The 26,951-nt window shown below is 35.3% G+C and overlaps 1 protein-coding gene across 1 annotated transcript; it reads right to left on the bottom strand.

The window, feature by feature from the left end:
* Window positions 1–270: 270 nt before the first annotated feature.
* On the bottom strand, window positions 271–26,951 carry LOC101970079 (transmembrane protease serine 11E). Its single transcript, XM_078020721.1, has 10 exons — window positions 26,574–26,951; window positions 25,014–25,194; window positions 20,786–20,907; window positions 17,996–18,063; window positions 15,246–15,409; window positions 11,464–11,502; window positions 9,684–9,861; window positions 8,537–8,796; window positions 7,846–7,988; window positions 271–616 (listed from the first exon to the last, which is right to left on the bottom strand). Exons 1-10 carry the CDS (start codon window positions 26,949–26,951, stop codon window positions 455–457), a joined length of 1,695 nt encoding a protein of 564 aa, XP_077876847.1. The 3' UTR covers window positions 271–454.

A 26,951-nucleotide genomic window follows, 5' to 3' on the forward strand; every position in this document is an offset into this window, starting at 1 on the left:
TTTCTGTTAGATTGATCTTCCTTAATGAATATGAACATTTACCACATTCCACAAAGAAAAAAAACCCTTTTTTTGCATACATAATTTTTTTCTTTTTCATATTTCCTTCCATTCCTTGTCACATACAGTGAAAGTGGGAATTTCTTGCAATGAGAAAAGTTGAGGAAATGAACAGGATTATTTCAGATTGTGTATATGCAAAAGGGATTCATAGTAATAAATCAAAATTTTGATGACAGAAACCTAGAAAACAAATGCATGCAGGTCGAGCAGAGTCCATCTGGTAGAATTCAAGATGCTCAGGTGTAGAGCAGAGGTAGGAAGGAAATATATGCATCGAACAGTTCAGCGAGACAGGTCAGATCCTGATGATTTGTAAGGCTTCCATAATTCTATTTCTATAAGAATGGTCTATACACAAAAACTACATTTCATTCCACTGGACTTTTCTCTGTTAGATACCAGTTTTGGAAGCGATCCAGTCCCGGAAGGCAGTGACTCTAGTATAAACACCAGGTTTATTGGGTTGTCCACATTCATCTCCCCAGCTTACTATTCCAGCCAGGTACCAGATATCTCTAGCATCTGAACTCACCAATGGTCCTCCAGAGTCACCCTAAAGGAAAAGAGAGAGATTAGCATTTCATAATCCAGTTCATTACAGAGGAATTTGTTATCTTTCTAAGTTTAGAATGTACAAAAGTGCCGATTTGCAAAGGTCTTCAGTGTGTTCTAACAGAGGTGACACCCTATGTCAGGTATTCACACAGAGGAAGAATCCCAATACATGGGAAATTGACTTAACCTGGAGATTCAGTACTATTGAGACTGAGATTTTCTATCTTTCAAAAATAGTACTTTTAACATCTGACAAAATAACTCCCTCTACAAGTTGCCTATGAATTCATGTGGCTTAACTCCCCACAAAAGGGTGAAGAGAGTTAATTACTGATTAGGAAAGCAGATACCAGTCAGATACTTGAATTTCAATTGCAAATTTGAGCTTTCCAAGCTGGCATAGACCTCTGATTTACTTATTATTTATTTATTAAAATATTATTTATACTACATTGTTATTATTTGTTATTTATGAAAATTAAGTAAGGCGGGTGAATGTAAAATATTTAGCCCCAGCACAAAGAAGAACTTAGGAAACACATATATAAAACCACAAACACCAATTGATTCTATCTTACAAACCCAGGAAGTCTGTTTCTTTACATAGGTCATAAAAAAAAAAGTATTGGCTGATTATTTTTCAAGATCCTGGGCCTCCAGGTATTGCCCATTCATAAAGTTAGGACTGTATGAAACTCTTAAATAATTAATCATTATTTCATCACTTTGTGTAATACTTGCAACAAAGCATAGAGTTACTTTCCATTTTCTTCAGTTAAGCAGTAAAGAAAATAAAGCACAGAAAAATTAAGTATTTGCTGAGATCAAAGGTAAAAAATGTAAATTACTCAACTTGAACGGGAGCACAGCGATCTAACTCATCTAACATGCTTCTCCGCTAGGTTATACTAATTTCCTTGTGACTTTCCTTTTATCCTCTAAAAATTCTAGCAATAATAATAGCTAAAATAATTTTAAAAATTGAAGTAGTGTGTTTGCAATTTTAAATCAATTAGCCAATAAGTATTTTCTGCTACCCTCATATGTGGTAGGAAATATAAAGAGTATAAACACATGGTCTTTGCCTTCAAGGATCCTGGAATATGCTTCTGGAAATTAAGATGTACCACATAAAGCCACTTTAAAAATACATAATTTTAGCAAGGCACAGTGGCACATGCCTGTAATTCTAGTGGCTCAGGAGGATATGAGCTCAAAATCAACCTCAGCAACTTAACAAGGCCCTAAACAATTTGGGGAGATCCTTTCTCAAAATAAAAAAAAAAAATTAATAAAGGGTTGTGGATGTGGCTCAGTGGTTAAGCCTCCCTGGGTTCAGTCCCTGGTTTCAATAAATACATAAATAATTTTAATAATTGAAACTGAAACCTTTATGCAGGCAGAAAAGATTGGGAGGAAGAAATACAATATGCCAGAGACAAAATCAATTTAAGAAATAGAAATAAGCCGGGTGTGGTGGCACATGACTGTAATCCCTGTGGCTCAGGAGGCTGAGGCAGAGAGATCATGATTTTAAAACCAGTCTCAGCAAAAGCGAGGTGCTAAGCAACTTGGTGAGACCCTGTCTCTAAATAAAATACAAAATAGGGCTGGGGATGTGGCTCAGAGGTCAAGTGCCCCTGAGTTCAATTCCCGGTACCAAAAAATAAATTAATTAATTAAATAAAGGAATAAAGGGGTCTGAAAATGGAGTAATTTTAAAGAAGGGAGCTATGTATTTAAAAATAGTACAAGCTGATGAATAAGGTAGAGTTCTGCTTGTATCACAGAAATAGAGTCTGTTCTATAAACACTAGTTAGCTGACATGTGACTAGGGAATAGAGGAGTTATATTCAGATAAGATGAAAGTTGTGATTGTTTATGTTTTCTCCTTAGACAGAGGAGCTAGAATAATCAAAGTAATAGTAAAATGTTCAGAAGAAAAGGAAAAAGTTCTCAGCTTGGCTAAGACACAGACATAAGCCTTAGGAGCTCTCTTTTAAGAAAATATAGAGTACGTGTACCCAGTGTACCTTACCCAAAGAGATACACTCCAGATCAGTGTGGTTCTTGTGTCCTAGTAGCCTGCTGTGCTCAGGGCTACAGTTCCATATTCAGTGCCTCAGGACCAGTGAGCCAGTATTTCCACTGAATTGTTTCTGTATATTTTTAACATCTCTGCTCAACCATCAGCCCCTAGTCATTCTGTCTGTCAACACTGTCCAAGTTACTTTTCAAGGTATCAATTATTACGTTTTTTTTAATTCTCCAGTTACAAAAATGCAAAGTCTTTGAAGGATCTATCTCTAGTCCTTTTTTTTCTCACAAACTTTATCTGTCCTATAAATCCTGTCATTTTTAGTAAAAAGTTAAGTGAGAAACAGAATAGGGAGTATATTAAGGAAGGTACATATTATAACAAAAACTTATAAAGAAGTCAACCACTGTCAGGGTCAGTGTTGTACTGAAGAACTTTTGAGAATGTTGTGAATATTCTATAGCTCACTTGTAAAGTTGGTTACATAAGTGTACATTTATCAAAACTGATCTGATTGTACACTTAAAATAGGTACTTTTATTGTAAGAACATCATAATTCCATTAACATTGATTTTAAAGATAGCCAGATACAGTCTCACCCTGCAATAAAACTATTACAATACTTTAAAAAAAAAAGTTAAACTAGGAGGTAATTGTAGTATTGAGATGAGATGTGAAATAATGAAGAAATAGAATAGATTAATAGAAGGAAGAGAGATGAAAGAAATAAACTATATTATAAAGTGGAAAAATATTCTAGAACTTAAGCATGAAAGAGCAAAAGAAGACACTAAGACTAGTGACTCATAATGAAAAAGTGAGAAACTTAAAAATGAAAAATTGGTTGTATGATGCCTCTTGAATTTGAGCTGGCACACATACAAATTTTCACCTAATACTAACAATTTAAAACATGGAAATGGAAATGGCTTCGAACTAGGTGGAAATGTGAGACTAAATTTGGACAACAGTTAAATGCTGACGATGTGGATTTGGAAATCACTAACGGGGCCACTGAGTTCAAAGAAAAGATGACTTCTTTGGGTGCAAATAAGGAAAACATTTAAAAATATATTTTAATCTGAGTCCTGAATCTTGAAGGATAGTTAGGCTTACAGAGAGGGAATAAAGATGGACCAAAAGAGGGAACCAAAGATGAATAGTTATAGGAGAAGAAAGAAATCAGCATATTTCAGGATCATGGATCCTAAAGTATCATGCCTTAATAAAGAAGGGTAGCCAAACACCACTAAGATGAGGAAGAACAGACCCAAGTAAAGATATTGATGATTTTTGAGTTATATAAATATTCAGAACCAGGCAAGTGGGAAAAATTGTGAATACTAGACGTAAAAATGAAAGAAAAAAATAGAATGTTGTTTTCTTCAGCCATAGGAAAGTAAGATATTATAATCACAAGGCCAACTTTGGTTCTTCTTTTTTACTTAGCAAAATTTTGGAAAGGACATTCAATTTTAATACATTATCAAAATGACATTTTAGACTAGAAGACATTTTAGATGGAATTGTGTGATATCTGTGATTTACTTCAAAATAGATTTAGGATTTTGGGGAGGTGAGAGGATTGTTTTAGAGTAGGTATGGATGAAATAATTTGATCATGAGTGATGGGTACATAGGGTTTATTAACTTGTTATTTTGACTTTTGTGTGTACATTTAAAATTTTCATAATAAAAATTATAGAAAACTGAAAGGATACGCATATATTCTAAAAGTTTTAGGAAGTTACTATAAATGGAGACTGAGAAAATTAAATGATGATCATAACTGTGAAATATAAGATATTTTCAGTAGTAGTTCTAATAAAATTAGAAGCAAATAGGATAAAGATCATTAAGAGAAAAGCAGGTGTAGAATGATATCTAAACAATATTCTATAACAGATAAAAAAAGACAATAAAATACAGGTAATTCTCATTATTCATAGTAGTTGTATTCTATCAAGTCATCACAGCCTATGGATTATTGACTATTGATCATTGCTAATAGAGGAAATATAGAGTTAGTTTTCCAGGAACTTATAGTCACATGTTTGTCCACTGATCAATACATAACCATGTTTTGTATGCATTTTGTTTTAAGATACCTTATTTATATATAATGCTGATTCATTAATACTGAATGCACAGTCAATAGTATTATAAGTTATGACTACACAGAACTTACCTAAAATCTATATTTTCTGTACATGGTACATTACAATCTTCATAAACTACGTTTTAGTACTAAACTTTAAACAGCAAAATCACCAGAAAAAAGCGCAAATATAAAAAATGTAGCACTGAACAGACCATGAAAAGGATACTTCTTTACAGAATGAAAGATGAAACAAAAAGGCACAGTTTCACCTTTGTTGACTTCGGTGGAAACACACGTATTGGGTATTCAAATATTTACTACTCTATTCATACTCATGAATGATCATAAAAGTGACTTATGTATTGAGTTTGGGTTAAAACATTTTAGTGAGTAGGTGCATTTGCAAATATGGAATCCACAAGTAATTAAGACTGAGTGCATTTTCAAATAAATCTTTCATTATTTGATCCCAAATTCTGTATCTGGAAAAATTGTGCTTAAGAAATGATGGGGATGGAGGAAGGATAGCATCTTCAACAAATGGTGTTGGGAAAACTGGAAATCCATATGCAACAAAATGAAACTGAATCCCCTCCTCTCACCATGCACAAAAGTTAACTCAAAATGGATCAAGGACCTGGATATCAAATCAGAGACTCTGCATATGATAGAAGAAAAAGTTGGTTCTGATCTACATATTGTGGGGTCGGGCTCCAAATTCCTTAACAGGACACCCATAGCACAAGAGTTAATGGCAAGAATCAACAAATGGGACTTACTTAAACTAAAAAGTTTTTTCACAGCAAGAGAAACAATAAGAGAAGTAAATAGGGAGCCTACATCATGGGAACAAATATTTACCCCTCACACTTCAGATAGAGCCCTAATATCCAGAGTATACAAAGAACTCAAAAAATTAGACAATAAGACAACAAATAACCCAATCAACAAATGGGCCAATGACCTGAACAGACACTTCTCAGAGGAGGACATACAATCAATCAACAAGTACATGAAAAAATGCTCACCTTCTCTAGCAGTCAGAGAAATGCAAATCAAAACCACCCTAAGATACCATCTCACTCCAGTAAGATTGGCAGCCATTAGGAAGTCAAACAACAACAAGTGCTGGCGAGGATGTGGGGAAAAGGGTACTCTTGTACATTGCTGGTGGGACTGCAAATTGGTTCGACCAATTTGGAAAGCAGTATGGAGATTCCTGGGAAAGCTGGGAATGGAACCAACATTTGATCCAGCTATTGCCCTTCTAGGACTATTCCCTGAAGACCTTAAAAGAGCGTACTACAGGGATACTGCCACATCGATGTTCACAGCAGCACAATTCACAATAGCTAGACTGTGGAACCAACCCAGATGCCCTTCAATGGATGAATGGATTAAAAAAATGTGGCATTTATACACCATGGAGTATTATTCTGCATTAAAAAATGACAAAATCATGGAATTCGCAGGGAAATGGATGGCACTAGAACAGATTATGCTTAGTGAACCTAGCCAATCCCTAAAAAACAAATACCAGATGTCTTCTTTGATATAATGAGAGCAACTAAGAATAGAGTAGGGAGGAAGAGCAGGAAGAAAATATTAACATTAAACAGAGACACGAGGTGGGAGGGAAAGGGAGAGAAAAGGGGAATTGCATGGAAATGGAAAGAGACTCTCATTGTTATAAAAAACTACATATAAGAGGTTGTGAGGGGAAAGGGGGAAAAAAAAAACAAGGAGAGAAACGAATTACAGTAGACGGGATAAAAAGAGAAATGGGGGGGAGGGGGGATAGTAGAGGATAGGAAAGATAGCAGAATACAACAGTTACTAGTTTGGCATTATGTAAAAATGTGTATGTGTAACCGATGTGATTCTGCAATCTGTATTTGGGGTAAAAATGGGAGTTCATAACTCACTTGAAACTAATGTTTGAAATATGATATGTCAAGAGCCTTGTAATGATTTGAACAACCAATAAAAAAAAAAAAAGAAATGATGGGGAAATGAAGACTCGGAAAGAAAGAAAATCTAAGAGAATTGGTCACAGCAGACCTATACTAAAATAATGGCTAAAGGGGGCTTCTAACAGAGTGATTAAAAAGAAAATAAGGGAGACTATTTTTTTTCCCCCCAGAGGCTTTTTTTTTCCCCCCAGAGGCTGAAAAACAGGAGGATTGCAAGTTTGAGGTCAGCCTTGGCAATTCAGTGAGACCTTTTCTCAAAAATTAAAAAAGTCTGGGATGTAGCTCAGCAGTAAGGAGCCCTTTTGTTTGATCCCCAGTACCAAAAACAAACAAACAAACAAAAAAACAAAATTAAAAAGCCAGGACTCTTAGCAAGTCAGGGAAGAGGAAAAAACAAAAACTATGAGTAGACTTTTCTTCTCCTCTTGAGTTTTTCATATTTTAGCAATTGAAGCAAAATAGTCTCTGATGTGTTTCTCAACACAGAGAGGAAATTTTAATGTTTATACATAATAATATTTAATGTTATAATTAGAGAAAGGTAAAGAGACTTAAGGAGAAAATATGTTTTCTATACTCCACTAAACTAATTAGATGTCAATAGTAGTACACTGTGTACTACTATTTACACAGTGTAAACACATAATTTAGAAGAACCACTAAAAATTTTCCAGATAGTCAAAATTATTAATAGACAAATCAAAATAGAAATCCAGAAAAAGTAACCGTATGATTTTATTTACATAACATTCTTGGAAATTACAAATTTATTATAGAGATACGGGACAAATTAAAAATTGCCAGATGTTAGGGGAGGCAGAGTTATTCTTAAGGTGGATCTTTATGCTGATAAAATAGATCCTGTCTTAACTGTTAGACAAATCTCTACATGTGCCACGATGCCACAGACATAGACACACCCTTTGTTCTAGTGTCGATTTCCTTAGTTTTATACTGTACTCTAGTTAGGTGAGATGTAACCATTGGGGAAAGCTGGGTGAAGGAGGCATGTGACTCCTCTGCAATATCTTTGCAACTTCCTGAAAATTCATGGCTATTCCAAAAAACGTGAACAAATAATTATGCAGCATACTAATAGGTAAAACTACTTACCTGACATGCATCTCTTTTTCCTTTTAAGGAGCCCGCACATAACATTGTAGAAGTTATGACACCATTGTAAGCCTGAGGTTTATTGCAGATTTTTGAGTCTATGAGATTGACCTGTACTTGCCGAAGATGATTTTGAGTGTACCCTAAAGGGAAAAACATATTTGTAGATATACAATGATTTTATAGACCTAAAGAAAGTTTTTCATAATTATTAGATAAGATGGTAATATGGAATCTTAGGATATATGTTTTAGATGCACTAATATTTGGGAACAGAATTTTTTCCAAACTAGTCTAAATGAAAATTTAGGTACCACTCCATTGTTATGATTAGAAAAAAAATTTTCATTTGGGGAATATTGTGTCTTTATGATTCTCTGATCTTCATAATTGGGAATATTTATGTTCTTAAATCTCTTAAGTGGTTAATTCTCTAGTAAAACATTCAGGAGCTAGGAGATATACTTGCTCTTTCAGACACCTTACTGGCATCATTACTGTAGCAGTAGTGAGGCAATTAATAGTAACCTAAGGCAGAAAGGATTTATGCATCTTGGAAATGCCAGAGTCTGGCTCAGTCCAGGTTTGTATGAGTGATGAACCTACTTTTGGCATAAAAACCGCTGCTCTTTAAATGCCTTTGAAAGCCAAATTAGGTTAATCATAATTAAGTTTCAGTTCAGATGCCCACCATCAGTTTGCAGTACTCCAAATCCTGTCACAAACATCTCATCCCCTGGGTGGAACTCATGGGTTGCATCAGGGAGACAAATTCTATGTACTGCATTTGTGTAGGGAACAGGGCTAGAAAGCTCTGCCAGTGAAATATCATATTCATGTGACGGATATTTGTATTTTTCATGGACAATTATTCTCCGGAGGCCTTTTTTCATTTTTGGAGGTTGTATTGTTACTCCAAATGAAGCAGTCCATCTGGATGGGTCTTTATACCTAGGGAGAAAGAAAGAAATAAGAGACTTCAGTTTACTATACTACCAATCTAATAATTTAACCAGCAAGTTTCAATACCAGTCTTGCTTTTTAAAATAATAGCTTCTGTCTACAGAAATAAACTTTTTCCAATGTGAGAATAAGACTGAGGGGGTCAGATAATGTGGAAACCAACATGGCACATTTCCTAGGTTATATAACAAGTCACCCACTTCAGATCCTTGGGCCTCTTGATGTTTCGGGGCATTCATGACTCCAAAGAACATCTGAAGAGAAATCTTGTACAGAACTAAATGTATTCCTATGCCTCCTGTCCTCTGCCCACAAACATAGAGGTTTCTTTGAAAACCATGAAGGCCACACTATAATTTAATGAAACATTACTATTATATATACTATAAACATTTTGACACTGGATTGAAAAGTCTTCCATTCCTTGTAATATAGCTACTTAATGTGTTCAATTGTCTAGTTTGCTACTTTCAAATTGAACAATCCTAATTATCTTTCTTTGTCCATGGAATTTTTCCACTGGGGTTAAATTCTACACTCTTCTCAGCTCCATCTCTAACCAAGTTACTCAGTTGAGTACTCAGCTTTTATACTTTAACTTCAAGTTCAAAGTACATAGATAATTTTAAAGTTCTTGCTTTCTTTGTCCAACTATCATATATTTATTGATGGATAATTTACCTACAATAATTTACAGACCATAAAACCTTTAACTAAATTTTGTGATATTCTTACAGCATTTTGTGATGAACATGTTTTCTTTTAATTTATACTAAACTCACCTCTCTCAAAATTCATGAGCTATTTCACAGATAAAAAGTGCAAAACCCAATGTCCTTTGTTCACCCCAATCATTTTCAATGTTCAGGACTTACATTCGAAAGCAGTGAGCAGCACTCACAAGCCATGTACTATTGATTAAAGTCGCTCCACAGCGATGGGTCCCATCCCACTGAAGGCTGGCTTGCCACGGCCATTCTCCCTCCTCTACCTCTGTCCCACCAACAATCCTGAGACTTTCTGTTGAAGATTTATTCCTTCGTGTCCCACAGCCTGCCAAAAGGAGATAAAGAACTAATTAGAGTTGTTCTAAGCATCAAATTGTATTACTACATCCCAAATTCTTGTACTTAGTGTTCTGATGGTATCAAATATTTTCTGATGTTCTTATCTTTCTGTAAACTCTAATAAACTCCTATTCATCTTGTAAGATTTAAATTAGCCATAATCTCTCCTAAGATAATTATTAATTTCCATGTCTCCAAACTGGATTAGTTATAACTTCTTTGATGCTTCCTTAATTAAAAATAACAAAAATAACAATGACACACTATGTGTGTGCTTATCATGTGTTTATATGTGTGTATGCATGTACTTATGTTTTTATATATTTTATTCCTCAACATTGTTTATTACAGGGTTTCTCAACCATTGACATTTTGAACCATATAATTCTTTGTTGTGGGTGTCTGTCCTGTGCATCACAGAATGTTTAGTAGGATCCCTGGCCTATACATCATAGATGTCAGCAGCACTCTGCATATTTGGAGGTGGTGGTGGGGGCAGCAGTGACTCCAAGGAACATATGTAAAGATGAACTTGTATAGAATGAGTCAGCATTTTCAAAATATGGGTAAAAATGTCACAATGAGGCATGATATCTAGGGCAACAAAATTGTTGAATACTGTTATTTTAGAATCATGTACTCGTGCATCAGGCTCAGGCATCTATCTATACCCATTAGAGTATGAGCTGCTTTAGGCAGACGTTTTATCTTATCCATTTTGTATCCCTATGTTTAACAGTATCAGCACATAGTAGGCTACTAATATATATTGATTGCAAGAATATATATTCCACCTAGATGAGAAAATTATATTTTGGCTCCATGTTTATTTAACTTTAGAAATTAAGCAACATTCTGAGCTAGTGAGTAGCACATTTCCTTTCATTTTTTGAAGAAAAACATAGTACATGCTAATTTTGTAACTAGTAAATATATTCTCTGAATTATGGTGGGGTTCTCTTCTATAGGGAAGGGAAGGATTAGAATTAGAGTCAGCATTTTTAAAATATGGGTAAAGATATTGTCTGGGCTATCTGTAATTTAATCAAAATAAACCTCAACCCTGTAAATTGCCTGCAATTTCCATATTATAAAATTAATAATATCAAAGAAATTTTATTCAGGGTAGAGTGGTGATCAGTCTCTGCTTCTAGCTGAAAAATGCCAATATACAGATCACTTTTATATAATCTTTAGAAAATTTTTGTGAGAGGAAATTATAGATCTCTGTAAATAGAATATTGAGAAGTGAACATTTTTTGCCTCTTCCTTAATAGTTGCAGAATTCACTTCCACTATACATGGCCACAGGCACCTGTAAATCCTCTCCAGAGTGATCCCAATTTTGCTATTCTTTTGTGCCCCTGAGAGGTAAGGTAAAGCAGTCTGGGCTGTGCTCAAATCAGTCAAACTTTATTCTGTCCCTACAATAGCAACACAAAGTGAGAGTAAAGGATAAAGAATGTTAATTTTTGACATTCAGTGATGTGATCAAATATACCAAACTAGTTATATAGCTATATGTATTTATATTATTTATATATTAAATAATTTAAATTTATATGTACTATTTTTAGATTAAACTTACAATTGTTCAGATAGTGGTCTGTTTCTGTCTTGTTGATTTCTGAAATACACAAAAATGGTGAATAAAAAAAGGTTAACACATCAGAACTGCACTGTTCCTCTGAGCATTTCAAATACTAAAAGGCTGATAAATTTCATTATAGATAGTGTCTCTGGGTGATAAGGAAAGCAACATAGTTATTATTATTATTATTATTATTATTATTATTATTATTATTATTATTTTGCTTTGGATATTAGAAGAGAGACAAGCAGTGTGTTTTAAACTTTATTTTGGATAACAATCACATAGGGAGCATATTTATAACATAGATTCCTGTTTTTCTTCCCAGTAATTCTGTTTTAGTAGTTTTGTGGTGAAGTCCAAAAACATGAATTTTTGTGCCAGAAGATAAGATCCAGGTAGTTCACAGCCCCTGTTTGGAAAATACAAATCTAAACCATAGTATTGAGTCCCTGAATGAAATAACAGTTTTACTAACCATTATTTCAAATTATTTTACTAAACTCAAAAGCATAGTCCGCTTATATAATACATCCAAGTGGTATCTCCATGAATTACCCACAATCACATTTAAGAACGTTATCCTTTTCTAAGTCTCTTTCTTCAGAAGAAAGATACAAATATCTTTACAAAGATAGTCTGCCCTCAAATTGTCATTCAATTCAAGCCAATGACTTCATACCTTGTTGACCTCTCAGCTGTCAGGACCTAACCCTATGCAAATGCTAACCCAACCAACTGAAGCAGGCCAGAGTCCCCCACCCAGAAGAACCCTGCCGTAACTAAGCTTCTCCAGAAACCCTCAAAAAATTCTGTTTAGCATAATTGTTCTTAGACTATCAGCAAGAATTTCTACAACAGAGTTTTCAGTTGGAGGGTGTGTTTGTAGAGCCAGAGTTCGATAAGGGACTCAAGGCCTGCTGCCTGGGTCTAGAGCCTTTACAAGGGCTTTTGTCTCTCAAAGGACTATGGTCAGGTCCTGCAGAGCCAGCTGGTGGGAAAAAGGGGGAGGAGGACTCTCCCTTTCCCAGACACTGATTTTCACAGAGAGTGTCTTTGGCCTGAATTGCATGCCCAGAACAGTGAAAAGGCTGCTTTTATGTATACTTGTACAGATTGTGAGCCTCTGCGTCCCTCTCCTTAAACACTGGGTATAAAGTTCTAACACTTTCTGAACTTGGGGTTCAGAGGGATAATTTGATGAAGGCAGAAAGCTCCCTTTTTGAGCCTGACTGCAGCCAATGAACCTGATTCCTTCTATCCCTTGGTGTCCTGCCTCATCTGTCCTACATCACAACAAATACATGATACTCTAAATTTCACATTTCCTGACTTAATAGATTTCCAATAACCAAAACTATTCTCTGTAAACATGTCAGGATAGGATATTCTAAATGCAAATATATTAACCTATTCATTTTTCTTTTAGTCTTGGTTATTATTGGTTTTTTGGAAATTTGTATTCTAGAAATCCTTCTCTCTGACTTTCTCCATTTAGTTATATGTAGAGAAAATGATGAATATAAGAAAGGATTGACCATTTAGCCTCAGTTATTATTAAGGGAACCGTCTCCAATCTCATTCAAATAACCTGTTCTTCTCCATCCCAAGCTCCTCTGAGGGAAATCTCTGTCTGGCTTTGTATATTGCTACTGCTGACAAGGCAGGTCTCACAGATGCGTGACTTGTGCTGCTGCACTGTATCCCGCCCTCAGCTTGGTTCTTGGTTTAATGCTTTGCTGTTGCTGACCTGGAATTCTTAATAATTTTTCCTGCAACTGTGTTTTGAAAGTGAAATCAAACAGGATAACGGAGCATATTGTGAGCAGAGGAGATACACACAATTTGTGTGTCCATGGATTCTTGCCATTCCATTTGCATATATTACTCACAATGCCCTATGAAATCAGAACTCTGGTGGGGCCATGATGGGTGGGAGTTCAGCAAGACTCAAAGCAGTTATATACAAGATAAGTGTGTCATGAATATCACTAAGAACTGGGACACTGACAGTCTTGGGAACCTGCCTTCAGCTCGCTAATGGATGAGGAAGGACTGAAGAGAAGAGGAACTCCAGATTTTATCTTATTTTCCTTTCTATTCACATCATTATTTTCACAAAAGCCATTGACTCACACACAAAAGTAACAGGAGCCTAAAAGGATATTCCAAGCATTTCCAAACATATTAATGTTGTTTAAATCTATGGATATGAATCTGTAGATATGGAAGGCTGATTATACTTGCATGAATGAATCATGAAATGTAGTTCCTTCTATATCTATAAGGAATTAGTTCCAAGACACCCCTGCAGGTATCAAAATTCACTGATGCTCAAGTCTCTTACATAAAATACACACACACCCTCTTATATACTTTAAATCTTCTCTAGGGTATTTACAATACCTAATATAAAAACTACATAAATAATTGTTATACTGTGCTATTCAGGGAATAATAACAAAACAGTCAGTAATTGTTCAGTATAGACACAAGTTTTTTTCAAATATTATGTTTATAAATACATTGTGGTTTTTGGCTCAACAGATATGAAATAAAGCTGCATAATTCTGATGAATCTACATACATGTTAAATGTGCTTACAATTACATTTAAAATCAACATTGCACAGGGCTCAGTGGTGCACACCTGTAACTCCAGCCTCTCTAGAGGCTGATGAAGCAAGTTCAAAGCCAGCCATGGAAACTTACTGAGAACCTCAGCAACTTAGCAAGACTTTGTCTCAAAATAAAAATTTAAAAGGACTTGGGATGTAGGTCAGTGGTAAAGTTACCCCTGGGTTCAATCCCCTCTACCAAAAAATAAAATTGACATTACATTATATAAGATGAAGGGTAAAATTCATACTTGCAATTTAAAAATTTATTTTTTTCATTTAGAATAATATTAATTATTAGTAAGTAAAAAATACTATAAAAAGTAAAGAAAGAGGCCATAGTTATAAGAAAAATCTTATATTTTATTATATTAACAGCACTTTTTTTGCTTTTTGAAAAAAGGCCTGGCATTTTTATTTTGCACTGGAACACACAAATTATGTAGCTCATCCTACTACCGCTGTGCCTCCTTCTTAAGCTACTATGGTGACTTAAATCTATCAGCGTTTATGTTAGCACTCTATATTCATTCTCTCTACTTGTTCCCTATTCTCTAGTCTCAAGTGCTACCATGTTCATTACTATATCCACAAACCACATGTGACCAGTGAGTTCCTGAAATATGAAGTCTAAATTAAAATGTTTGATCAACATAAAATGCACAGTAGATTTCAAAGTCTTAATTGTAAGATATAACAAAATTAAGCATGGAGTTATAATTTTTCATTGTTAGTGTCTAAGGAAAGAAGCTATAAGATGGTATATTAATAACATTTGAAAGAAAATATATGGATGGCATGAACCTTTCCAAACACTACTCCAGAACATAAAATGGATAAAAGAGGAAAAAAGAAAAGGTATATACAAAGCCACTATTTATAATCAGACTCTATAACCAAAGTATAAGGCCCAATATAGAAGAAACTGCATAAGATTTAAGGACCAGCTTTCATGGAAACATACATTTAACATGCTTTTAAAATATTAAAATATGTTAAGTTCTAATTTAGTTTCAAATCAAAATCCTGTTGGTAGCAAGACCCTACCATGTTTTTTAGGACATCTTAAAAAAAAAAAAAAAAAAAACTAAAAATGAGTGCTCAAGTCTAACATGGAATTGTTCTATGTAACAAATAAACAAAATAATAGAAATCAACTTACTTTTAATTTCAACTGATTCAGGGTCGACATTAGGGGGTCCTGCAACATTTTGTAGCTTTTCATGTAGAACATTTTCAATAATATTATTTATGGTTTCAGGATCCTCAGTAGAGGGAAATCTAAAAATCAGCAGCATATGGGCCAAAACTCCATCTGACTCTTGACTGTGGACCAAAAATATAAAGAAAGGAAGAAAATAACAGAAGGAAGGGAGGGATGCAGGGAGGGAGGGAAAGAGAGAGTCATTGATTTATGATACTATCACAACCTGCTTTTCTCATCATTCAGTTGAAACACACACACACACACACACACACACACACAAATGCAGTCCATAAATATTTCTTTCTATATTCTTGTTGTTTATTTTGTATAGAAGCCATTTCAGCCACCCTGATGGTAAGGTAGTATGCTCATGGTATCCCTTATGACCAAAGGGTCTAGTTAAATATATATCTATTAACATAAAAAGACATGTTTCTCATCAACCATTCAAAATTACCAAATAGAATGTGTGGTAAATATGAAATCAGCTATATTGTTGGCTTTCAGATTTAATTCCTGTGACTTAAATCTGTCCACCTCTCCTAAGCAAACTCAGGCTCTCCTACACAACTCTAAATCCTAAGTTTTCTGGAAAGCTTCACCATGCTGTATGGCTTCATGTAACCGCATTTTATGACCTGTCCTTTTCACAGTTTCCAAAGAATCTTACTCCTCACTACATACTGCATCAACTCTTACTTTCATAAACTGCAAAAGGGAATATAAGTATAAATGAGAATCCTATTCTAGAAGTCATTTTTGTTTAATATATTTTTAAATATATTAAAATGACAGCATTTGGAAGTTAAATATTCAAATATACTATTACATGTGCACGACTATGAGTATAAATACGTTCATTATAATCTTGTTTTTAAAACAAAAATAAGTAACAAATGTCCATAAATAGGGCATTGGCTAAATTAACACTGTCCTACACTTGTAGTGAAATATTATATGGTCAGTTAAAGAATAAAAAGATTTATATACAGTCATTGGAATGATGTTGGCAATAAATTGTTGAACATGTGTTATTTCTGGGAGTGGACTAGTTGAACAGGAGCCTGTCATTTTCTATTAAAATACTGTGCTGTTTGGGATTTTATATAATTTCATATTACTTTTGTAGTCTGAAAGAACGTAAGGTTCATAAGCCCTTTCTGCCTCACCAACCCTATTGTTTCTTTTTCTTAAACGAATACTGTTCTGGCTGGGTGATAAGAAAAACAAACAAACAAAATCTTTCCTGCCTATTATTCAGTTTATCTCTCTCCTGTATTATCACAGCACACTTTTAAAAGTCTGCTTCTTGCCCTCATTTCCACTGAACTGTTTTTCTGTTGGAACACTAACATCTTCCTAATAAACACCTCCAGCAGATTCTTTTCAGCATGTATAATTTGTCTCAGGAGTATTTGTTGAAGTCCACCATTCTCATCTTGAAGCTTTTTATTTTTAGTACCAGTGGAGCCTCTTTCAGAATTTTTCTTTTTTCCTGGTCCTTTTCTATTTCCAAAGTTCCTATTTTTCTCCCATTCCCATAAATATCGTATCTTTCAAGTTTTCTTTATCATTCCTATTTTCTTTAACAAATTTACACATATGATTTCCAATATTTTGAGTTTATAATAAGCAAACGTATATTTTTGGCTTAGATTCCTTTCCTCCCCCAGGTCAGACTATTTTTCAGGCTTATATGTTGCTTTTGAATCTTAACATCTCTAAAACTGATTGTGCATGCACAGGCATGTAGTTATAGATAGTGAGAAAGTGGTTCAGAATGGAGATAGAAACTTGGATTCCAACAGTATATGAAGCCATGTGGGTGAATGAGGTTTCTTTGAGTCTATAAAAATTTAAGGATCAGAGAAATAGAGGCAGGTCCAACAACAGATTTTGTCTGAACACCAGAAAGTAGAGGATTTTCAGGAAGAAGTTGTCAAAGTAGTACCTGAGAGATGTGAGCTAGGAAGTAACTCTTAGAGTTTTGTTGTTGGCATAATACTGGAAATAGTTCTCTTTTTTTAATATTAATTTTTTAGTTGTAGTTGGACACAATACCTTTATTTTATTTATTTATTTTCATGTAGTGCTGAGGATCTAACCCAGGTCCTTGCACGTGCTAGGCAAGTGTTTTACCACTGAGCCACAACCCCAGCCCTGCAAATAGTTCTTATTCTATTTTTTGAAAATTAAAAATAATTTGTATTGAGAGAATATATTATTTAAAATCCTCATATAGCAATACATTGTTTAAAATGTTATGTTCTGAACTTTATTGATAGTAGATTAGCTAACTACTTGAAGCATACAGAGGTAAAACACACAAAAATAAATAAAATTGATAAGGAAGAGAATCAAGAGCTGAAGACAAATCTTATTTACCACACCTTTCACATAGAGCACTACTGTTAAACCAAAGCATGTGTGTTAGGTTCCCAATTGTGCTAGTAATAGTTTCCAAAAAAACAAGTTTGGAACAGAGGCATGGATGACAACTCTGTCCCTTTGTAAACATTTTGCAAATGCTAGCTTTTAGATACAGAGAATGAGTAAGGGGCATTATGAACCATGACTCACACAGAATAGGTGCCAAAAAGTGTTTGCTAAATGCAATTACATCATACTACTAATACTTTAAAACATATTTATTGCAGACCCGGCTAACAGTTTCAGCTTTAAATTAAATTCAGAAGTCAGCATACCTGAACTTGATAATGTGAGACTTGATAAGTTCTCCCCTTAATGGAGATTGATAAAATGCATTTTTCACCTGTTCAAAAAAGTATTTAAAATGTGTTAGCAAGTATAATTTTTTTAAAAATTCCATAACTTAATTCAAAGCTCTAGGGAACATTAAAAAAAATGTAAAATGAAAGACAGTGACTGACATTTCGCAATGAGCTGAACTTGAGGAACCTTTCTTGGTATTCATCCCAGAGATTTCAACTGAACTCTGCTTTGAGAATGATAGGAGGTGGGGAACCAGTGAGGTCACAAGTGACATCTGCTGTAGTACTCAGAAAGACATCAGAGAAAAATGGACATTTTTTTTTCATGAAAAGTAAAAGTATTTATACTCTGATATAAGAACTGCTGTAGGTCTACAAAGGAAATGAAATAATTCTGTCAACTTTTTCAACCTGGTGAAAAAGTTGCCAAGTATCCTGGCATAATGTGTGACCAGCTCAAGCATTTGAAGTGCTCTTAAAAAGGCCCATGTGAACTAGAATGTATATCACACACACATCTGTGGTCTGAGAAGCTTATTCTAATAAGATGAAAGAATTTATTGTGGCGATGTTTCTTACTAACTACAAACAAATGAGATTTCTAGAGATTTTTTTTTTTTTTAATCGCAGTTCTGGAGGTTGAACCCAGAGCCTTGCACATGCTAAGCAGGTACTCTACCACTGAGCTAAATACCTAGCCCTTTTTACATTTCCAAAAAATATTTATTTTGAGACAGGTTCTTGCTTACTTACTGAGGTGTCCTTGAATTTGTGATGTTCCCATCTCAACCTTCCAAGGCACTGGGGATTACAGGCTCATGTCACCACACTTAACTTTAATTTTTTAAATTTGGACTATATGTAGGTAAATACTTCAAGTGTTTCTTGTTTCCATTGTGTGAATATTTACTACGTACAGATGTTCCAAGCTGGTGATTAATTGATAGAGCAATGAGCCTTTTTATTCTTTCTTATATTTCATAGAATCCTAAGTAGGACAGTTTCTATAGTTATGAGACAAATCAGTACAAATAAGTTCTGTGAATATTTATTTACTTTACTTATATTTATCAAGTAATTTCAAAGCTATTATTAGTTTTGAAGATATTAGAGTCCTGCCTATATTCTTTTAGATTTATATATCAATTTGGATCTGGATTTTGGCAAATGGCACAGAGAACAGGGAAATAGTTACATCTTTTCTTGACTTCTTGACTTTACTTTATATCCGTAATTGGCCTTAGAGAAGAACTTTATACATTCCTCTAATTGACTGTTTGCAAATATAACCAGGATTGACCCCCTTCTCAGCAAGGTATCTAAATGTTCTGGCTTCCAGTCTGCTATATTTCTGGAGATAGGAAGAGTGTGTGGTCCAGCTATGATCTGGATATGACTTGAGTATCTTCCTGATTTGAAATTTAATCCCCATTGTGAAGCATTACAGGAGTGGAAATTCAAGCTCACTCTAATATTTAGCAGTGGACATTTGGGAGGCAATTAGGATTAGATAAAGTCATTTTAGTGGAGCCCCATGATGGAATCCTGGTGACTACAGAAGAAGAGAGAAAAGGTGAGGTATGCCTGTAATCCCAGATACACAGGAAGGCTGATATAGGAGGATCAAAAGTTCAAGAGCAGCCTGGGCAATTTAGTAAGATGCTGTCTCGAAATAAAAAATAAAAAGGGCTGGGAATATAGTCCAGTGGCAGAGTACCCACCCCCCCAGCTTCAATCCCCAGTACTTCAAGGGGGGGCACTGAAAACTCACATACACATACATGTTCCCTGTCTCTTGCTATGTGATACCCTGGACTACCTTAGAACTCCATCAGCAAGAAAGCTGGACTTTACACCTCCAGAATTATGAACCCAAATAAGTCTCTTTTCTTTATGAAGTAACTTGTCTTGGGTATTTCATTATAGCAAAGAAAACAGACTAATATAGATCACTTCCATTCTGTTCTTATTCGGGATATTGGAAATGGAAGACAATTTGGAAATTATGTAATTTAACACTGAAATTTTCATATAAGGAAGTTTATCCAGAAAGCCAAAGTGATATGCCAAATGACACTTCACAGATGGTATTAGAATTAGATGTCCCAATTCCTAATTCAGGATTTTTTTTCCATCACATCATACCTCACAGACTATCAAGAAAAATCCAAATTATTCTTTAAGTTATCTGATAGTGATGAGAATTCATTACTCAAGCCCTTGTTCTTTTAGCCCATTCTGCAAAAATTTTCTAGTTTCTTAAATATTTGATTAAGCCCTCAAAATAACGTTGATACCTTACAGACAGAGATTTGGCTGATTTGTGGATTTCCTGTAAATTTGTATACCAAAAGCAAGTTCAAAGTTAGGTAGATTTAAAAGCTAAAATGCTATTCATGTATGCAGCCAAATAGTTTCAATCTTGGCAATCTTTTGGAAAGATTCTTTAGGAAATCTAGGGTGCAACAAAGCATTTGAATCACCTTCACTGTCCCAGAGTTTCTGGACTCTGCTGAAGGAGAATATTACGCTGATTAAGGAATGGTGAGTAGGAAGGACACATGAATGGCTGATGTTCACTTGGTTCAGCCTTTGAAGACATACTCTTCTGAGGTTTTCTGTCGTATGCCTTAGATATGCCTCTTACCATTTTGAAAGGTATGCAAGAATCAATTGAATGGATATGTTAGAAGGTAGGATACTAAAATGTACAATAAAGAGTGACAGCAAAGGTCCTAAAAGTAGAGGAAAAAAATTGCTTACCATTGATTCAATTCTTTGACTCATTTCTGTGAAATTTTTAGAAGCTTCTCTTCCAAACTCATTATACAGTTTGTCACTGGTGAATGGCAATATGCTATAGTAATTGTAGGTCTTCCTTTGATCTACAAAGAAAGAGACAGAAATCCATCATAATTTTTATCAGATGTGTGTTAAACACCATTATTATCCCATTTGGTGGTTGCTAGAAAGACTAGACAGGGAGGAATGCTCTAACCCAGGTCATCCTCTTCATCATCTTGTCCCGGGCTTATCTCAGAAGATGAGAACATTTGTCATCATATGAGTTAGAGTGCAAAAGCTGTAAGGAACACCTGGTGTTCCTGGAGCATTGTAGCAATACCACATTGGCCTTATGGGACTGATTACTCATGTATTCTCCATTCCTGAATAGGCCACCTGAGCACACAAACAAGCATAGATTCAGAAGCTTCCCAAGATTGAATGCCTTTCTATATTCCAAAAGTAGACTATCCCCCCGTCCCCCACCCACAACAATTCAGTAAACTACACATCAATTCTGGACGCTGTGTGAGAAAATTTATTTTTAGCTAAAAAGCAAAATGAGGATAGGAATTAAAGTGCTAGGGATTCACTTTAGGGAGCTAGAACTGCCAACTTTCATAACATTCCGAAGACAATATTTAGTTTCACCTGGGACCCTTGTCCCTCCATTTATTTTCTCTACCACCTGCAGGTGTCTTGTCATCTTAGCTACTGTCTCCATTTTTGTATCCAATTTAAGCAGCCCACACTTTTGACCTACTGAAGGGTTAATGCGGCATAGCTTTTTCTCTACCCTCCTAAACGTGATGCAAGCACAGAGCCTTCAGTAACTCATCCCACTCGTTTGATGAATATATATGCCAACTGCTTTTCTGTGAGAGACACTGTGCTAAACATCAGGAATACAGTAATGAGCAAGACAGTTGTGTATGCTCATTATAAGAGACTATGCCTCATCCACTTTCAGTCTCTCTCTTCTTCTAGGTTCTTTCCCATTCTTTTCCTCTTTATTTAAACCACAGAGGAAGAGCACACAAACAAATGAATACCAGTGGCTCAGGCATCTTCATATATCACATTTAATTTACAATAACACCCAACATGAGGAAGCAGAATTATCAACACTTAGAGGGTTCCGGTCTGAGAAATATAAATAATTTGCCCAACCCTGATGTGACATAGCCAGAGAAGAGAATTGAATTTCAAGCTGAGACTTAGCTCCTAAAGCACAGACTTCTTTTGCAATACTGCTTCTTGAAGTGGGGAAAAAAACAAAACAAAACATTGTCTTTCATGGAAACTATGGGTTTTTAATTGTAAATTTCATTCAAAAAACTATTGGTAAACTTTGGTAAATTTCAAAAGAATCCCAGATCTTGCCCATCCAAAGGTTTTGGGGGTTCTGAGAAGGAAGTTGTTCGTCAGACTCTGTCAAGGCCTGGGGAATAGCTGGAGATGTAAGGATGAGGGTGGGAGGTTAGAGATATTCAAGTTCAAGGTCTCCTGAGCACCAGCAACCTACATGAGGAAGGAGGGAGTTTTTGCCCTTCCTTATCCTTCCTCTCTTCCCTCTCCCTGAATAACTTTGAACGGCCAGTGTGACATGAAATGCAGGCAGGTCCCTGGCAATATACATATACATTTCAAGTAAAGTTTATAATTTAATGAAAATAATATGTTTTATCATATTTGCATTTTTTACATCTGTCTCATGGTTAGCTATAACTTTCTGTGTAACTACATTCATTGTTCTAGAATGTTGCTTCTCAAACTATAATATAAAAAAGAACCACCTGGGGATCCTGATCAAAATGAAGATTCTGGCACATTAGGTCTAACATTGGACACAGATTTTATATTTTTTAGCATGCTCCCAGGTGATGCCAATGCAGCTAGGACTTAATTACACATTAAATAGTAAGGTTCCAGAGCAGAAGCTAATAGACCTTATCCTTAGACCTAATCTATATCCTTAGACCTGGATTCTTTGAATTGTTTGGTTGAATCCTTTGAAATTGTCATTTGCATAGCAAATATCAGTAATTTTGTATGCTTCAGTCACAGCCACATGAACACCTTATCTATAACAAATAGTTTACTTTGCTCTGTAAACAGGCCAGTAAGTTTTAAAACATATTTACAGTTTTCAGAATTATATGGTATATCTAGATATTGAAAACTATGATCTGGAATATTAACAGACAAGTAAGAAAAATCTGGACAACTGTTGAGTTTGTTGATAATTTTCTAACAGGTTTGTGATTCAATAATTTGCAGGGATATCACTCATTAACAGATTCACCATCTGACATTCAAATTATAAAGGTAGGGCTGGGGATATAGCTCTCACAAGCACAAAGTCGTGGGTTCAATCCCCAGCACCACACACAGACACACACACCAAAAAAAAAAAAAAAATCAAAAAGGTGCAGAAGTGGAAACCCTAAGACACAGACCGCACACACAAATCTAAGATATCCTGAACTTTGTGAAGTAAGGTTCAAATGATACTTTTTCTAATCTGATTACCTTTATCAATATCTATTTCTGCAACAAATGTTTTTTATTTGGTTATTTATATGTACTTTGTTGTTAGTTTATATCTGCCAAGAGGGCAGGGCACAAAAACGGCAGTTACACACCTCATAATAATCATTGTTTATTCAGGTGTACTGTGTGGGCTGTGGAAGCTGTGGGTTCCATATTTCCAAACTGCTCATCTCAACAATGGGATTCAGGAATTGGTAACTAGAAGAATAGTGCCAGTTCTTCACAGTATATATATGAATAAGACATACAATATTATAAAACTTGGCTTGAGAACAGGCAAAGGAGAAGTAGCAAATAACATTTTCTCTCATGAAAGTGATCAGGCCCCTGGCATTACTAGGAACTTCATGTGAAGTCAGAGAATCCAAAAAAAAAAAAAAAATCATAGATATGATTCATTAATTTTCACCACTCAATATTCAAATTAGTTATAAAGTAACTAATAGGTGCTGGAATTCTGTGAAGTTCTGGAAATATAAAAGTGAATAAGCCATAGTCTTAGGCATCCATGGGAAGAAGTCACAATCCTCACGACATAATGGGACTTGATAAATTCATAACAGAACTAAAGAATTGTAATCAGTAATACATTTTTATTAAAAGCATTTATCAGAGAAATCTCTGTTCTCAAATGAAAATACCCTTAATTTAAAGACTTGCATGTGGGCAAATTCTACACACACACACACACACACACACACACACACACACACACACACACACACAGTTTTAAATATTTTTTTTTAAACTGACCAGAATTGGTCTACTTCGCTTTGGAAGATGAGGTTGGACATGTGTGGGTAATGGAGGAAGATGACCAGATTACGAATCATTCTATTTCTTTATAGGAAACCACCTTTAACAAATTCCCAATTAAATTAGAATCAAGTGATTAACTTTCATGATTTCAAGGCCTTGAATATCAAAGAATAATCTAATCACAGAGGGAGATATTAAACTAAGAGGTCATAGTTGAGTCAACTAATTAAAACCCAAGACAGGATAGAAGGAAACTTCAGAAGGATTGTTAGACCCTGGAAGAATTGTTCTACAGTACCCTGGAGACCTTTCTAATAACATAGCAACTAGCAGTTCATCTGGCAGTGAGATATCTGGTAACCGCAGAGTGAACCTCTTAAAATTAACCTCAGCATATCCTGTCTTCTTTAATCACACTATAGCTGAGGATAAGATTTTAAATAAAAGAAATAGGCACTTATTCAACATCACACAACTATGGGGATCTTTCCAATTTGTTAGTACAGAATAGAGCCTACTTCTTTATAATCTTTATTGTGTAATTAATTTATAGGGATGTCAAGACTTCAGTTAAATTAAGTTACTTTTCTCAAACAAGACAATGAATCGAGCTAACCTGTGGTTTTTCTCTTTAAGACTTGATTATCACTTATTAATTAACACGAAAACTAGCATGCTAGTCCCATCAGGAAGTATTGCTATATCAAAGAGAGAAAGAAAACCCCTCCTTGGTTTGTGGATGGAAGTGAAGGACAAGGAAGCAGGTAAAGATGTGTCTGGGTTATGCAAATGAGTCACAGCAATGAATGAACAAGCCCCAGGCAAAACAAAACAGGAAGGTACATGAGGAAATGCTTGGGGTAAATCACATGATTCTAGGGCAGCTCATACTTACTGTATCTCACATAATGAACAGTGAGTCCAATGCACACTGCTAGGACAATCAAGGATAAAAAGGTGATGAGGCCAACAACCCAGGGCTCCACGCGCCGTGCTTTCCTGGCCCTCGTCACGGGTGGCCTGAGGAAGAAAGTAAATGGTGGATTACAGACGGTACAAGGAAGCCCACATACACTCTTTAGGCAGAACAGATATATCTGAGGAATAAAGAACATTCAGGTGGCAGTATAGGGTTTAGAACAAACCCTGGTCCCAGATGCTGAAGCCAGTCTTGGCTCTGACAGCTGGCCCTATGCAAGTAATTTGACTTCTCTGTGCCTCAGTTTCTTCTTCCAAAAAAATGAAGACCATAGTAACAGTACCTACTTCATAGGATTATGATAAGAATTAGATGAAAGTACTGTATATATGAGGTGTCTGTGATAGTTTCTGGCCTGTAGAAAGTGTTATGTGATAGCTAATACTTGTAAAGCTAGCTATGGACTAGCTATGGACAAGCTATGGAGCTAAATTGTATAGGAACTACATCTTTTAAGCCTATTTCTAGCACTCTAGAATGTCAAATAGCCTGTGAGATACATTGCAGTTCAAATCACACAAGTTCTAGATAGAGTTTCTAATTCCATTCTCCTTATAATTTTCTGTTTTATTCCAAATCCAAACTCTGAGGATACACATAAGAGATTGCCCTTTTCAAAACCTCCTGAGTTTTTGAGTTAATATTTATCTCCAAGCCTCAGTGATACTACAGGAAATACTTTCTGCATGATATTTCTTCCACCTCTCCCATTTATTCTGCCTCTGAAACATGTTATTGAAACACGTTGAGTAACCTGGTTTATTTGTTTTTGTGAATGATGAAGTTGCTCTTACTTTGGATTATAATAGTTGGTAAGCAAATTCAACAGCAGAGAAAAAATAATAAATCAGAGCTGACTAAGGAGTTTGGCTATAATAGTGTTATTTTAAAATTTCCTGAGGTGTTTTGCACGTGCTTTTTTTTTCTTTTTTTTAAGTTTGTTACCTGTCTGGTTCCTGGGGACTAAAGGGAAATATATTGTTTTCCTGGAGGAGTATTGGGTGTTGAACCAGAACAAAGAAGGCTGTTAAGTCCAGCCCTTCCATTACCAACTCTGTGACTTGGATAGATCATTTAAGTTCTGAGCTAGGTTTCTCCACCTATAAGGTGCAGGATACCTGTTCTGTTTAAAACTTGGTGGGGCTGGGGGTTGTGGCTCAGTGGTGGAGCGCTTGCCTCACATATGTGAGGCATTGGGTTCATTCCTCGGCACCACATAAAATAAATGAATAAAGTAAAGGTATTGTGTCCATCTATAACTAAAAATATTAAAAAACCAAAGAAACACACAATGGGACCTCAAATGAGCTCATGAATGTGTAAACTTCTTGCAAACTATAAAGCATTTCACAAGAGATAATTTTTGCTTACCGATATCAAGAAGATTCTTGGGTTATAATAGTTGGTTTATCATCAAACTCTTTATCTGCTGATATAAAACCAGGAATGATGATATTATAATACTGGTGTCATTACATCCTGGCTGTGTCTGAACATTGAATAGTGAACGTTGTCACATAAGCTAATGGTGTGTGTCATCATCTCTGTAGGACTCTGTCCCTGCTGAAGGCACTGGGGGGTAGCAGTAGGCTCCAGGGACTCTACTTGATCACCTCCCTTGTTCCTGTGATTGTCCCATGGGGCTGTAGCCAGGGAAACTTCATCTTCCCCTCTTCTACTTCTACCAGCTCCAGTTCTCCCTTGAGTGGGGCTCCAAACACCTGTTCCTAGAATGGCAATTACTGTAATATAAAAATACTTCTCCATAAGGAGTTTATTCTTTTCTGCACAATTGTGCTTAAGAAGCTCCCAAACTGATTCCTGTCTCTTCTTCTCTGAATGCTTGCTGTTCAT

This window comes from Ictidomys tridecemlineatus, chromosome 9 (genome assembly GCF_052094955.1).
Source record: "Ictidomys tridecemlineatus isolate mIctTri1 chromosome 9, mIctTri1.hap1, whole genome shotgun sequence".
In the NCBI taxonomy this organism is placed as follows: Eukaryota; Metazoa; Chordata; class Mammalia; order Rodentia; family Sciuridae; genus Ictidomys; species Ictidomys tridecemlineatus.

Excerpts from the sequence above, each read along its gene's own strand:
- LOC101970079 (XM_078020721.1), bottom strand. The coding sequence starts at position 26,951 with ATGAACAGCAAGCATTCAGAGAAGAAGAGACAGGAATCAGTTTGGGAG. Across the intron at positions 18,064-20,785 it reads GTCAAAGAATTGAATCAATG|GTGAAAAATGCATTTTATCA; the intron begins GTAAGCAATTTT and ends TTTTTTGAACAG. Across the intron at positions 7,989-8,536 it reads TGGAGTACTGCAAACTGATG|GGTACACTCAAAATCATCTT; the intron begins GTGGGCATCTGA and ends TTTTCCCTTTAG.